This window comes from Sapajus apella, unplaced genomic scaffold, assembly GCF_009761245.1.
Source record: "Sapajus apella isolate SASKATOON/1434 unplaced genomic scaffold, GSC_monkey_1.0 scaffold127, whole genome shotgun sequence".
Taxonomy (NCBI): Eukaryota; Metazoa; Chordata; class Mammalia; order Primates; family Cebidae; genus Sapajus; species Sapajus apella.
This window is the reverse complement of record NW_022437067.1, coordinates 4482653-4495573: the sequence shown is the minus strand read 5'-3', so window position 1 is coordinate 4495573 and position 12921 is coordinate 4482653. Positions and strand designations below refer to the sequence as shown.

The 12921-nt window shown below is 43.8% G+C and overlaps 1 protein-coding gene across 1 annotated transcript; it reads right to left on the bottom strand.

Annotated features, from left to right (window-relative positions):
* Positions 1-3148: 3148 nt before the first annotated feature.
* On the bottom strand, positions 3149-7422 carry LOC116539354 (chromosome-associated kinesin KIF4A-like). Its single transcript, XM_032262219.1, is given in 4 exon segments — positions 3149-3817; positions 4149-5297; positions 5299-6889; positions 6891-7422. Coding segments are annotated over 4 exon segments (3687 nt in total). The 5' UTR covers positions 7286-7422; the 3' UTR covers positions 3149-3265.
* Positions 7423-12921: the final 5499 nt, after the last annotated feature.

Sequence of the window (12921 nt, the reverse complement as noted above, 5' to 3'; positions counted from 1 at the left end):
TGCAGGAACAGAGAACCAAACGCTGCTTGTTCTCACTTATAATTGGGAGTTGAACAATGAGAACACACGGACAGAGGAACAACACACACACTGGACCATGTTGAGGGGTGGGGGGAGGGAGAGAATTAGGAAAAATAGCTAATGCATGCAGGGCTTAATACATAGGTGATGGGTTAATAGGTGCAGCAAACCATCATGGCGCATGTTTACCTATGTAACAAATTTGCACATGTACCCTAAAACTTAAAAAAAGAAACACACGGCCAGGCATGGTGGCTTATGCCTGTAATTCCAGCACTTTTGGAGGCTCAGGTGGGTGGATCACAAGGTCAGGAGTTCAAGACCAGCCTGGTCAAGATGGTGAAACTCCACCTCTACTAAAAATACAAAAAATTAGCCGGGTGTGGTGGTGGGCGCTTATTATTCCAGCTCCTCAGGAGGCTGAGGCAGAGAATTGTTTGAACCTGGGAAGCGGAGGTTACAGTGAGCTGAGATCTCAAAAAAAAAAAAAAAAAAAAAAAAAAAAAAAAAAAGAAAACAGAGAGAGAGAGAATATTGCAATTTCTAAATCAGAGATAAAAGTAGATGCACATTCTGGAAATGCCAGGCCAAAAAGCATTTGAATTGGAGCATCCAGAACCAGGGAGCGCATGGTCTCATTGTATTTCATATGGGTCAGACATACTTGTGATCTGTTCAGTGTTTAATACCACATTTAAATATGTCATTTATAAAGCTGACCAGGTTCTAAAAAGGGATGACTCAGCATGATATGTTTATCTTGCAACAGAAGAGTAGGGTAGTTTGAATATTGGATGTATATTTCTACAGACAGGAAATAAACCATTTCTATGTGTGATCGTAGAGGGCAGACTTGAGGTTTCAGAGAAGGAGATTTCCATCGGTCAAAAGGAAGGGATTTCTCAAAGTCTGAGCAGTTCAAAGTTGGAACAGGCCACCCAACCAGGCCTGTTCCAGTAAAGGCTGATTCAGCCTAAGCAGGACTCATGCAGGTGGGTCTGGGATTGGGTGGTGTGAGATCAAATGGTACTCAAGTTGTGTTGAAAGATCTGAGGTCTTAGGAGGGTTAGCATCAGAATAGCTCTTCAGGGAGGGTTTTCAAGGGCAGCCCTTCAGTATTTTCCCAACAGGAGCCCTGCATGTGCCTCTCTGCCTGCTGGTCATTATTGGTCTGTCATTTTACTGGGACTACAAAGAATAATGCTCATCGGGTGATAAAACTTAGTAGTCAGTCTGTCACTCTCTACCAGAAGACTAGATCTTATATTTGCAGAGATAAAGCTCCCATCTGGACATGTCAACCCTTGACTTTATGGTGAGGGCTTGGCCCATCTCAGAGGGCTGCTCATGCCCAATTTTCAGCACTGAATAGTCTATTTGTCAAATGTATCCAGGAGCCAATGCTAGAATCTTGTCCTGTGTATTGTGTTGGGGACACTTTGTCCCATAAACAGGCACCACTCTGCAGCAGGACTGGGTGGGAGAGAGGCGTAGGCCAGCTCCACTCCTGCGGCATGGAGATGGTGGATGGGCAGTGTGTCCCATGAAAGATGCCGCATCATGCAGTAGCATTGGATTTTATCAACCAGAAAAGAGACCTGATCTGAGCTGTTAGGTGATGAAATGGGCATACAGGAAAAGTTCAGATTGCTCATTACAGAGGAGAAGGATGGGAAAACAAGGAGCCACTTGCATTTGGGACACGAAGCCAGTTATCTCTCCCTGTTCTCTGTATTCATGGAACCCTGGCTCTCTAGCACCACGCATCTACCTTGTCATCCCTGCCAACTTCCACCCATCCCATTCTCTGCAGACAGCCACGTTTCCTTTCAGCTGTCTCTGCCACCTCTTTTCTTCTCATTTGCTTTGTATCTGGGCAGCATGATAACCGTCTCACACAGCCTTTGATGAAAGCAGAGGAGGTGAGTGAGGCTCCAATGAAATAAGAAAAAAAAACAAAAAAACCAAATTTAGGAACTTAGAGACTGTTCTGTCCAACCTCCTACCTCAGACTCTAGAGTCAACAAATCCGTTGGCTTGTAAAACTTCCTTAATGTGGAGTAAGACTGAGAATGCTTGCAGACTGCAGTTGTGAGTATCTTGAAGAGAATACCATCCTGAAGGATGTCCTTGCTTTGGCTTTGCAAGTAAATACAATCTAAAACGGAATTATTTCTTTCTCAAGTTGAGATTGGTGGGTTGTATACATTTCAAAAACAGTGGTATTCCTTTTTCATGGACAAAAATTTTCATGGAACCACAATCTACGAAACACGGAGAAATGAATTATACTGATTAGCGTAGGTTCGAGGGCCCACGTATCCACTCCTGAACATCCCACGCGCCTCCTAAAGCAAATTTTAAGCCTCCTGCTATACGTAAAGGGGAAACAACAAGTGGACTCCATCCAGGCCGCAGCAGTCCAGTGGTTCAGGGCTTCCCATAAGAGTTTACAGCCCAATTTACTCATTTAACAAACATTTATGGAGAGTTTGCCATATGTCGGGTTTTGCTAGGTATTTGGGATAAACCAACAGATGAGAAAAACAAGGTCCCTGCTTTTATAGGGCTTAGATTCCAGTAAGTGACACTGGCATATTGTGCTACATGCCACGCAGGAAATGAACAGGATAATGAGATGGAGCCATGGGGTAGGGGATGCTGGAGAAAGGGCTGTCTTTTTTTTTTTTGGTAGATGAGCTAAGGTTTATTTACTTACTTAACATTTAAAAATAGTTCATTTACTTCAACAACGTGGCAGACAGTCAAGAGTACTATTGAAACACTTGCAAGTCAGAGAGGGTCAGGACGGAAAAGATCACAACCCCATTCCTGAGGTGGAGTGAAAGATCTAAGCCAGGCCTCCATCCTAGGCCAGGCTCCTCCATTAAACAGAGACGACCAAATGATAGGAAAGTCATCAGGAGATAGCCTGAACCACTCACAAATAAGAAAGAACGAGACCATACTGAGGGCTGGTTCCTGATGAGTCATTAGGAAAGTCAGTTGGTTCTCTCTCCAGTAGGTGGCTTAGCACCCTTCTGAAGAACAGAGAACAGTAGTCTGGGGCTGGAGGCTGAGGGCCAGCATCCAACAAAGGTTACCTTCTTTTCAGAAACACTTTATTCCTTTTTACAACAGCAAGAAAACTGAAATCCAGAGGAGTCATTTAAAAAACCCCTTCTGGCTGCAACCTGAAAGCATCTCCCAGGCCAGACTGGGGGTAGAGATGATGACTCCAACTTCAGTGGGCCTCTTCTTCAATAGGGGAGCAGCCAGAGAAGACGCTGGTGTTGCCGGCCAGAGCTCGTTTCTTTTTCTTCCCTGGAGCCTTATTTTCTTGGTATTCTGTTGCTACGTGTTTCAACTCTGGGAGGTCAAAAGGAGAGGGAGGTGAGGCAGTCTTCTTTGACAGCACTTGCTTCACGTCACACATCTCTTTCAGGAGCTTGCTATTGGGGGTGGCACAGACAGGGTTAAAGAAGCTCAATCCTGGAGTCACCTTGGTAGGATCCTCCAGTTTGAAGGAGCCTTCCAAATCCTGGGTCCGTTCAACTGTGCTCAAGCTATTCTTGCCTTGCTGGCGGTTCTGACACTTTGTGGGGTCACAGCTACAGTCCACACCACAGTCTGACTTTTGTTTCCTGCACCCACACTGCTTGTTTCCACACCAGCCCTTGCAGGAACACCCTTGGATGTTCTTCCTGGACACCTTAACTAATTTTGTTGGCTTCCATTCCTCATCATCCCCCTCATCACTGTCACCATCACCATCCTCATGCTCATTGACAGAATGCTCCGAACAATATTTTATTTATTATTTATTTATTTATTTATTTATTTTTTGAGACGGAGTTTCGCTCTTGTTACCCAGGCTGGAGTGCAATGGCGCGATCTCGGCTCACCGCAACCTCCGCCTCCTGGGTTCAGGCAATTCTCCTGCCTCAGCCTCCTGAGTAGCTGGGATTACAGGCACGCGCCACCATGCCCAGCTAATTTTTTGTAGTTTTAGTAGAGACGGGGTTTCGCCTTGTTGACCAGGATGGTCTTGATCTCTTGACTTCATGATCCACCCGCCTCGGCCTCCCAAAGTGCTGGGACCACAGGCGTGAGCCACCGCGCCTGGCCCCTGAACAATATTTTAGATCCTCGATGTCCATGCTTTGCTCCAGGAACTTTTCTTCAACACGAGAAGGTTTTGGCTTAGGTGGGATATATTCAAAAGAAGAGTCTGGAGATAGGAGGGCATCCTTAGGAAGAGGTTTCTGTCTGCTGGCTTCCTGGAGGAGGGTCAGTTTCTGCTTGATGATTTCATTCTCTTGGAGAAGCTGCTGATTTTGCTCACACACTTCTCGCATCTTCTCAAGTTCTTCATCCTGACACTTCAGTGGGCTCAGCAGCTGCTGTTCCTTTTCACTGATTGATTCCTGTAACTGTTTCTCTGCCATTTGGCATTGCTGCAGCTGGCTGAGAAGGTACAGCACCTTCTCCTGGTGCTGTTGTTCCATTCTGACTAGCTCAGCTTGTAACTCTGTCTCTATCTCAGCAAAATGATTTTGTTCCTCAAACAGCATCTTCTGCATGTCAGCACAGGTGGCCTTGCTCTATTTCAGGCTGCTTTCAAGTTTGCTGACCTGTATTTTGGAGGAGACCAGCTCTCCAATCAAATATTTCAGGGCATACTTGGCTTCCACAATGGTGGCAATATTCTCCCAGTGTTGTTTTAGTCTGTCCTCACTTTCTGCATCTAGCAGCTTCTGCTGTAGGTCAGCAATCTGAGCACTCCTGAATTCCATTTCAGTCTCTAGGCTTTCAATCTGCTTTGTAATAGAATCTTCTGACTCTGAAACTTGACCACGCACTTCAGTAAGGGAGAATGTATGCCTCCGGAGTTTAGGAGGTGGATTCTCCCCAGATTCCTTTTTTTCTTTGAGTTGAGCCACATCTTGAGCCAGGATCTTTCTGTCTTCAAGGAGGTCATTCAGATGGTGTTTGGCTTCCTCAGTACTAACCATAACCTCACTTTCATTTCCAAGCCAATTTTTCACTCGAGCTGCAGTGCTTTCCATTCCACGGCTCTGAGTCTCTTTCCGCTTATCTGCGACCTCCTGTTGTTTCTGGAGAGCATCCTTGAGACGCTTATTGGCAGCTGCTGCCTCCTCTGTTTTACGTCTGAGCACATAGGATTGTTTCTGGAAGTTTCTTTCAAGTTTCAGCAGCTCATATTGCCTCTTATGGTCTTGTTCTTTTAACTGTATTACTTCTTTGTCTTTTTTTCTGCTTCCACTGTCTGAACTTCTCAGCATCCTCTTTCATTTGACACATTAACTGTACCCGCTGGTTTTTCATCATCCATATCTCCTGGTTCAGTTTGGAGACAGTATGCTCTGTGGATTACTTTAGTTTCAGAAGTTTGGACTGCTCATTCAGTTTCTTCTTCAGATCAGCGATTTGACCCTCCAGCTCCTGGAGACGTTTGCGGTGGCGCTCACTCAACTTGGCTGGGTTGACATCCTTCTTTGCTATCTGAAGTTCAAGAACCAATTCTTCCTTTTCCTTTTGCAGATTGATGACTTCTAATTCTAGAACTTTTATGTTATCCTAGTATTGGAATTGAATGGGCTGTAGTTGGCTGTAATTCTGAGTCATCTTCATAGCCAGGGCCTCTTTCAGTGCAAGGGCTTTATTCAACTCAATGAGCTCCTTAGACATCTGCACTTGACGGAGAGCATGCTGAGTGGTAAAAGTGTCAGAAGACCTGCTCATCTCTGGACTGGTTTCCACTTGGGCTTCTTGTTCCACTGCAGTGTCAATGGCTGCAGCCATGCAAGCAACAGTTTCATCCGATAACTGGGTAACCAATTGCTGCAGTTTACAAATTATCTCTACATTTTCTTTCAATTCCTCACCTTCCAAAGTCTCCACTAGCTTTTGAAGATTCAGTTTGCAGGCCGCATGCTGCCTGAGCTCTTCTAGCTTGGCGTTCATTTCTTCATTCGCTTGCTCTGTCAAAATGATCCTCTCCAACACCTGGGCTGTCTGACCAGCTGCTTCGCTCAGACCATGACTTAATTTTTCATTCTCCTCTACCAGGGACTGATTCTTCTCCATCAGGGACTGCAGATTCTCTGATGGTTCCATATTTATAGATCCAGGCAGGGTACCTCCATGGGCTTGTAGCAACAGGACCTGTAGCTGTTGTACCTGTTGCTTTAGATGATTAAGTTCAGCCGTCTGGGGATCAATATTAACAATAGGTTTGTTCTTGATTTTTCTTGCTCTGTCAGCATAGCGAAGGGTATTTAATGTTTCTTCTAGATTGGAGTCAGCAGGACTCACACAGGCTATCATAAGAGTATGACTATTACCTCCCAGAGAATCTTGAAGCAGTCGAGTCAACTTGGAATCTCTGTAGGGCACAAATCCACCCTTTTTGTCATCTCCAAGAGCACTGATTACATTTACCAAGCATAGGAGGCCTCGGTTAATATTAATACCCTCTTTCAGACGATCTCCTTCAGCCTTGGTTTTCTTCTGTCTTTCTGACCCAGCGAGGTCTACAAGATGCAGCTTGGAGCGAAAGCTGCTGTTCTTGTCACTTTTCTTTCTTTGCTCTATGGAGATTGTAAAGATGGCATGAGATCGGGATGACTGGGAGTTCGTAGCTGTGGAGGCCACAGTCCTAGAGTGGTTGCCGTTTTCCAGACAGGAAACAGTATCCAAGGCAACTAAAACAGTCTTCTCAGTGAGTCCCACAATCTTTACGCCTTCCTTAGGATCCTCCTGTATGTTTATTTGAGATATCTCACGAGATGGGCACAGAAGATCCAAAATTTCTTCATTGTAAATCTCTAAGTAAGACACTTTCAAAGTCACTCTTTTGATCAATTTCTTTGAAGGGCAGTTGTACTACCCTAGGAATAACCCCAACTGTCGGTTCATTCTCTTGCTCTGCAGTGTACGCACCTCCCATCGAATAGGTTTTTCCAGAGCCAGTCTGCCCATAGGCCAGGACCGTTGCATTACATCCTTTAAATACGCCTTTTATGAGTGGCGCCACTGCTGTATTGAAGACTTCTTCCTGTTCAGTTGAAGGATCAAACACAAAATCGTAGGTGAAGGATTTATCAGTACCAACCACCACCTGAGGCTCCCCGGGCACGAAGGAAAGGCGCATCTGGCAGCCCTCGCTAATCTCTTTGGGGACCAGAGGGCGACAACGCAGCGCCACTCTTACAGGAATTCCCTTCACCTCTTCCTTCATGATCCCATCCCAGCACCGTCTCAAACGAAATGTCCCTTCCCCGTTCTCCCCGGGTCTCCCGCCGCCCTGTCCCAGCCGGGGCTTTAACCGCCAAGTTTCAAACCCGTCCCGGAGACGCCAACCAATTGCAGGGCAGCCTGCCCGAGCGCAGAGCACGCACCTGGTGCGCGCAGGAAAGGGCTGTCTTCGTTAACTTACCTGTCTGAATTTGATGGCGCCCTTCTCCCCCAGGTCCAATCACTTTTCTGAGCCGTAGCACCACCTGAAGGGAGGTCCTGTGTTTCCTTAGGCAAATCAGAGAGCAGAGACATCTTCTGGGAAGGACTGATAGAACAGACAAACTCTGCAAAACAGTTTTTCCAGTCTTCTTGAAAATGATTGTGACGTAAGGCACATCTGACATTTGTAGACAGATTGAAGGTGGGAATTTTTGGACGACAATTAAGGATGATGATGAGCTTAGCTCTCCTTTCTAGGAATCACAAATCATCCCAGGGGAGCTATACATCCCTGATTTGGGCCAGTGAAGACTCTCATGGATATTGTTTAGCTACCAGAGCATCTGAGAAGCGAAGCTCAGGGGTTAGCAAGAGACGGCCCTGCTAACCCAAGCTGAGTGTGGAAACAGCTGCCTTCCTCTTCCAGCCCTTATTTTTCAGGACCACGGAGAGCTCTGACCATCCTGTCTGTCTTCCATACGCAACAGAACGCAGTTCAGTCTCCGAGGGTTTAAGATAGTACAGCAAAGCATGAAAAGTTACAAAGAAATGGGGAAAAGTTACAGACAGGCTTTAATATGAAGCAATTTTATTCCTTAACAACTATGTTCAAACCATGCTTTGATGAACCAAATCCCATGCAATGAAAGAGTTCCTTATTAAACAAACACACTAAAACAATCTGAAAATAATATATACATATATATTTAATTTAAAAAAGCTTCACTGAGGTATAATTAGCACAGAATAAACTATACATATTTAAGGTATATAACGGCTGAGCTGTGTCCTCCCATCTGGACATTTGTTGAGACATTTGTCTTGGTATCTGAGAATGTGACTGTATTTTGAGATGGGGTCTTTAAAGGTACAAGCGAGTTAAAATGAGGTATTGGGTATACCTCTTATCCCATCTGACTGATGTCCTTATAGAAGATGAGATTAGGGCAGATACACACAGAGGGAAGATGAGGAGACATGTGGAGAAGACGACCACCTATACACCCGGAAGAGAGGCCTCAGAAGGAAGCAACCCAGCTGACACTTTGATTCTGAGCTTCTGGCCTCCAAGACAGAAAAGAAATCTGTGTATTGAAGCCATTCAGTTTGAGGTACTTTGTTACCGCTGCCCTTGTGAACTAATACATGACCACATCGATAGCAGTGATGAGCACATTTGTTATCCCTGAGAACTTCCTCCTGGTCATTTGAAGCCCCTCCCATGTTCCCTTCCCTCACTGTTCCTAGCCACTACCACTGATCTGCTTTCTGTCACTATACATTAGTATTTTGTAGAATTTTATAGAACTGGAATAATACAGGATGCACTCTTTTATTTTTTGGGGGTAGGTCTTGCTTCTTTCATTAAGCTTAATCTGACATTCATTCATGTTTTAACATGTCACAGTAGTTCAGTTTTGTTTATTGCTGAGTAGTATTCCAGATACACCAGGATTTATTTAACTCTTCACCTGATGATGGGCATTCTGATTGTTCCTTTTTTTTTTTTTTTTTGAGACAAAGTTTTACTCTGTCACCCAGTCTGGAGTGCAGTGGCATGATCTTGGCTCACTACAACCTCCAGCTCCCAGATTCAAGTGATTCTCATGCCTCATCCTCCCGAGTAGCTGGGATTACAGGCACCCCCCACCATGCGCAGCTAATTTTTGTATTTTTAGTAGAGATGAGGATTCACCATGTTGGCCGGGCTGGTCTCAAACTCCTGACCTCAGGTGATCCACCTGCCTCGGCCTCCCAAAGTGCTGGGATTACAGGGGTGAGCCACTGTGCCTGGCCTGTTTCCAATTTTTGACCATTATAAATAAAGCTATTAGGAATATTGGTACACAAGTCTTTGTATGCACCTAAGACTTATTTCCTCTTGGGTAAATGTAGGTATGTCAGTGTGGAAAGGCTAAATCATATGGTAGGTGTATACTTAATTTTTAAGAAACTCTAAACCTTTTCCAAAGTAGAGTGCCATTTTATATTTCTGCCAGCAGTGTGTGAGTTCTAGTTCCTCTGCCTATGTACGAATGCTTGCTATGGTCGATCTTTTCAATTTTAAACATTGTAATCAATGTGTATGTAGTAGGATCTCCTTGTGGTTTTAATTTGCATTTCTCTAGTGACTCCTGATGCTCAGGATCTTTTCACGTGCTTATTTGCCATTTGAACATCTTTTTTAGTGAAGTATCGCTTCAAAATATTGTTCCAGTTTTAAAAAGTTGGGTCATTTATTTTTAAAAGTATATTCTTCTTATATATTCTGTAGAGAAGGTCTTCGTTTAATATCTGACATAGCTAGCAAGGTCTTTGACACATTGCAACTATACTTTTCTTAGCCTGTGGCTTGTCTCTTCATTTTATTAACAATATCTTTCAAAGAACAAAAGTTTTAAATTTTGGTGAAGTCCAACTTATCATTTTGTTTCTTTATGAATTGTGATTTTGGTGTCAAATCCAAAAATATTTGCCCACCTCAAGGTCACAAAGCCTTCTTGCCAGGAATTTTATAGTTTTATACTTTTGGGTTTTATATTTAGAACTAAGGCCTATTTTGAGTTAATTTTTATAGGGAGTGCAAGGTATGAATTGAAGTTTATTTTGTCTTGCATATGGGCAAGCAATCATTTCAGTATCATTTGTTGAAAAGATTATTCTTTATCTACTGAATTGTCTTTGCACCTTTGCAAAAAAAAAAAAAAAAAAACCACAACCATTATCCATATATGTGCGGATCTATTTCTGAACTCTTTTATTCCATTGATCATTTATTGATGCTGATAGAAATGCTAAACTATCAAGATTGCCATAGCTTTATAATAATTCTTGAAATCAACCAGTTCTTTTGCAACACGGTTTTGGCTATTTTGGTCCTTAGCATGCATTTCCATATGAATTTTAGAATCAGTTTGTCAATTTCTACATAAAAAGCTTACTGTCATTTTGAACGGGATTGTCTTGAATCAGTAGAACCCCTGGGAAAAGCTATCATCTTTTTTTTTTTTTTTGAGACAGAGCCTCACTCTGTTGCCTAGCTAGAGTGCAGTGGCACAATCTTTGCTCACGGGAACCTCCACCTCCTGGGTTCAAGGGATTCTTGTGCCTCAGCCTCCTGAGTAGTTGGGATTATGGGCATGTGCCACCATGCCTAGCTAATTTATTTTTTTAGTGGAGGCTGGGTTTCACCAGGTTGGCCAGGCTGGTCTTGAACTCCTGGCCTAAAGTCATTCACCTGCCTTGGCCTCCCAAAGTGCTGGGATTGGAGGTGAGGCCTGAGTCACCATGCCCGGCTTGTCATCTTAACTATAATGCATCTTGTCATCCATGAACATGGTATATAGTTCCATTGATGGAAGTCTTTTATTTCTCTTAGCAGTGTTTTGTAGTTTTCAGTGTACAGATATTTCACATCTTTTATTAGATTTATCCCTAAATATTCATTTTAGAGTATTTATCTTTAAATATTTCATTTTTGAAGCTATTATATATAGTTTCACTTTTAAAATTTCAATTTCTAATTGTTTGTTGTTCCAATTGTGTTGGGACTGTTCATGTTTTTTGTTTGTACAATTAAATTTTGCCTGTTGACCTTGTGTCATGGAGCCTTGCTAAACTCACTCATCTGTAGAATCTGTCATTCCTGATTTTGGTAACTTGTGTATTTTCTGTTTTCTATTCTGATCAGTCTGGTTATTCAGATCAGGTTGATCAATTTAATTGGTTTTCTCAGAGACCAACTTTGGAGTTCACTGATATTTCCCACTTTCCCCCTGTATTATTGATTTCTGCTCTGATCCTCATGATTCCCTCTCTTTTTACTTTGGGTTTAAGTTTCTCTCCTTTTTCTAGTTTCTTAAGGTGGAAGCTGAAGTTGTTGACTGTATTCAGTCCAGGACGAATTATTCTCCATGATTGAAGCAAGACTCTTCTGGGTAGTCAGCTCAAAGTCCCATAAATGATGAGGTTTTCCAGTCTAGTTGGTGTTAACAGGCAGCATCCCCACCAGTGGGCTCTGTTCTTGCTAATCCTTGGGTGAGTCTTTCTATAGACTTGAGTCATTTTCTCCCAGGCCTGTGCCAGTCACTGCTCAGCTGAATACTCAAAGGGGCCATCTGTGAATCTCCAGAACTCTGTCTCTATGCAGCTCTATTCTGTGGTCCCCTGTCCTGCAAACTCTTGCTGCCTTGATCTCCTAAGACTCAGCTAAGCCTCCTCAGCTGAGGCCATCCTTTGTGCTCTGTCTGTGCCACAGCAGGCAATGTGAGGTGGTCAGCAGGGGTGATCTTGGGGCTTGCTTCTTTTGTATCCCATCTCTCAGGGGGTCACTAATCTTCACTGTCTGATGTCCAAACATGTCTTGACCATTTTATTTGATCCTTTTAAAAAATTTGAACCAACGCCTTGGCTTCCCGGGTGGGTGCTTGTTGACTCATTCTGCTGATCTTAGGACTTGGCTGCCATAATCCCGTGAGCCAATTCCTTATATCAAATCTCTTTCTATATAAGCATATATTTACAGATGCATCATATTGGTTCTGTGTCTCTGGAAAACTCTGAAGAATATAGATATTTGTCTGCTTCAGGCTGGAGGCTAAATCTGGTCCCTGTCCATTCATCTTGCTTAGAAGGAGTGCCAAATGTATCATTCTGTATGGAAACAAATAATCATTTTGTGCAACACAGATCATTTCTTCGTCATTCATTGATTCAGGAAATTTGGGTTTTCACAGGTTGGGTTTTCTTGTGGGCGGACTCATGGTCACCATAAGGGAAAATCACTGGCCTTCAGGAGAGGAGCATTGGTTGCCTGTTCAGTGGATTTCCACAGTTAGGCTTTGCTGTGCCAGGCGGACATTCCCTGGTTCCAACTCTCTGAAATGCAAGCCAGATGCTACACAATTTGCTCATAACTTCCCAATCCTCCCCTCGTTTGGCCAAATGGCTGCATAGCAGCCAGGGTGCTGGCTGCAGAGAAGTCGGGGTGTGACTGGCATGCTTTCCTCTCCCCTCTGCCTCGTTAGAGTGATGGCGTCTCTCCCCTGCCCACGTATTTCAGGCGCCATAAAGCAGGCTTGATTACACAGTTGTGTTAGCTTGCTGACATGTAAAGGCAGTGGCCCCGTGATTCATCAGCCCTGAGTTGGGCTCTCTGGGAGATATGGCTGTCCTGAGGAACACCTGACAGCACATCTGCCCTGGGTCTTACATGGGTAAAACCCATTTCTGCTCCTGAGAGAGTTTTCCAGGCTGCACTTAAGAATTTTTATGGGTTTGTGGTGACATTTCCATTTTAATTTGCTAATTATTATTGGTGAAATTGAGAGGCAACTCCAGATTTATTGGCATTTCACAGTCTGTTGTGTTCCATCTACAGCTGTGGATCTTAACAGCCAGGAGAGCAACCTGCCCTGC